The sequence below is a fragment of the Calidris pugnax genome, unplaced genomic scaffold (assembly GCF_001431845.1).
Source record: "Calidris pugnax isolate Ruff unplaced genomic scaffold, ASM143184v1 scaffold113, whole genome shotgun sequence".
Classification (NCBI taxonomy): domain Eukaryota; kingdom Metazoa; phylum Chordata; class Aves; order Charadriiformes; family Scolopacidae; genus Calidris; species Calidris pugnax.
Window position 1 is genome coordinate 1,908,273 of NW_015090879.1, and position 2,282 is coordinate 1,910,554.

Sequence of the window (2,282 nt, forward strand, 5' to 3'; positions counted from 1 at the left end):
GGAGGAGGCGGAGACTGCGTTGGGGGGGGTGTGTGTCTTTATTTGGGGGTCAGATACAGCTGGGAGGCACGGGAGAGATGCAAGGTGTCCCGGGGGGGTCGCTCCGGATGGCACACGCGTGTCTCCGAGCTGCAAAACCCGCGTCGCTCCTCAGCCACATGCACCCCCCCACCCCAAATTCGGGAGTTGGAGGGGGCACACCGCCCCAGCCCCCCTGGGAGATGGCAGGCGAGGGGAGTCACCCTGCTGGCCAGGCTGGGAGAAGTTGAGTGAAGGGGAGACCCCTGGGGTGCACCCCACACTCCTGCCATTCCTGCCCATCCATCCTGCTGCCCGCTGCTCCCGGGATCGTCGCTGGAACCGGGGCTGCCCCTTCCCACCCGGTCTGGCCCGGGGCTGGCCCGAGCTTTGGCCTCCCTTAGGATCATCATCGTCGCTACTGTCAGATGAGTCATCTGACCTTGACAGCATGGCACCGACCGCTGCACCAAGTGACCCCAGCGCAGTTGTCAGCCCGATTTTGGTAGCAGGAGAGAGACCTGCAGCTCCTGCAAAGACAGAAAGAGGTGTGATGCCCCGGGAGCATCGCTGCTGGCGGCTGAGGGACCGAGCACCGGGCAGAGGCAGCCAAGGACCTCTCCGGAGGGTTCCGAGGAGCCAGCCTGGGAGCAGGGGCTGCTCCCTGAGCACAGCCAGCCCCTTCAGCTGCCCCCCATCATGGAGTGATCCCTGCCCCATAGCTTTGGGGGGTTCAGACTGACGGTGGGTTAAAGAGCTGGTTGGGCTCTACTGCAAGATGAGTGTGTCACCTCCTGCAGCCCCCTGGGATGACCCCAGCCCAGCTCCCCTGCCCTCCCCACTCACCGATGGACTGCAGCACGGCCACGGTGCTGCCCTTGGCCACTCCTCCACCATTGGCGATGGCAGATGCCGACATCATCTTGGCAGCCACCGACCCGGCGGCGATGCCGGTGGCTGTGAAGCCCAATGCACCGATGGCCACCGGGATTCCAACGAGTGCCACTCCTGCAGGTGGGACACCACAGCATTAGGGGGGTCTCTGGGACCCACATCTCCCTGCCACCAGCGCAAGCAGGAAGGATAAAGGTGTCAGAGTGGGGAGTGAGGGCTGTGGGGTGCAGGGATGGGATGGTAAAGTCACAGGATGCTTTGGGTTGGAAGGGACCTTAAAAATCATCTAGTTCCCACCTCCCCTGCCCTGGACACCTCCCACCAGACCAGATTGCCCAATGCCCAGGCCAACCTGGCCTTGAACCCCTCCAGGGATGAGGCAACCACAGCTTCTCTGGAACCCCCCCCCAACCCCAGACCCTCACCTGCTCCCACAGCGGCTCCAATCGCTGCTCCTTTTAAATTTTTTTCCATGGCTCCCAAGGAGAAGGCAGGCGGGAGATCAGGCAGGTCCAGGCGGCTCCGCTTCCCCCGGAACCGGCAGGGCGGTGTCTGCCGCGCCCCGGAGCGGGGCCGGAGCTGGGGCCGCCCCGTCCAGCCTGTCCCGCCCCGGGGGAGGAGGCGGAGTCACCTGCTCCCACAGCGGCTCCAATCGCTGCTCCTTTTAAATTTTTTTCCATGGCTCCCAAGGAGAAGGCAGGCGGGAGATCAGGCAGGTCCAGGCGGCTCCGCTTCCCCCGGAACCGGCAGGGCGGTGTCTGCCGCGCCCCGGAGCGGGGCCGGAGCTGGGGCCGCCCCGTCCAGCCTGTCCCGCCCCGGGGGAGGAGGCGGAGGCTGCCTCGGGGGGGTCTTTACTTGGGGGTCCGATACAGCGAGGGGCAGAGGGGAGAGATGCAGGGGGGGCCGGGGGGCTGCGGAGGGGTCGCGGCGGGGTCCGGTGTTGGGGGATCGCATCAGGGGTCAGTGGGGGACCCGGGGGGGACCCGGGGGGGTCACGGCTCTTCACGGGGGGTTCAGGGCAGCCTGCACAGCTGTGGGCACTCCCGCTGCCCCTGAGGAAGAGGAGGAGGAATCAGCCCGAGCCCCCCAGCCCGGCCCCAGCCCCGCCAAGGGGTCCCCACTGCCCCCCGTTGCCCGGGGGAGCTCCCCCAGGGGAAATGCCTTTAAGCTCGACCGGCTGACAGCAAAATTGCTAAACGTTGTGTGAACTCCCTAAACTCCCCACTCACCGATGGACTGGGTCCGGGCAGCGTAGGGGGGGTCCGGGCAGCGTGGGGGGGGTCCGGGCAGCACGGGGGGGTCCGGACAGCGCAGGAGGGTCCGGGCAGCATGGAGGGGTCCGTGCAGCACAGGGGGTGTCCCCCCCCCCG

General features: G+C 67.0%; 1 protein-coding gene across 1 annotated transcript; it reads right to left on the reverse strand.

The window, feature by feature from the left end:
- Positions 1-150: 150 nt before the first annotated feature.
- Positions 151-1,488, reverse strand: LOC106890548 (interferon alpha-inducible protein 27-like protein 2). The gene is made up of 3 exons (XM_014946452.1): positions 1,338-1,488; positions 865-1,026; positions 151-548 (listed from the first exon to the last, which is right to left on the reverse strand). The coding sequence occupies exons 1-3, from the start codon at positions 1,384-1,386 to the stop codon at positions 151-153; spliced, it is 609 nt and encodes a 202-aa protein (XP_014801938.1). The 5' UTR covers positions 1,387-1,488.
- Positions 1,489-2,282: the final 794 nt, after the last annotated feature.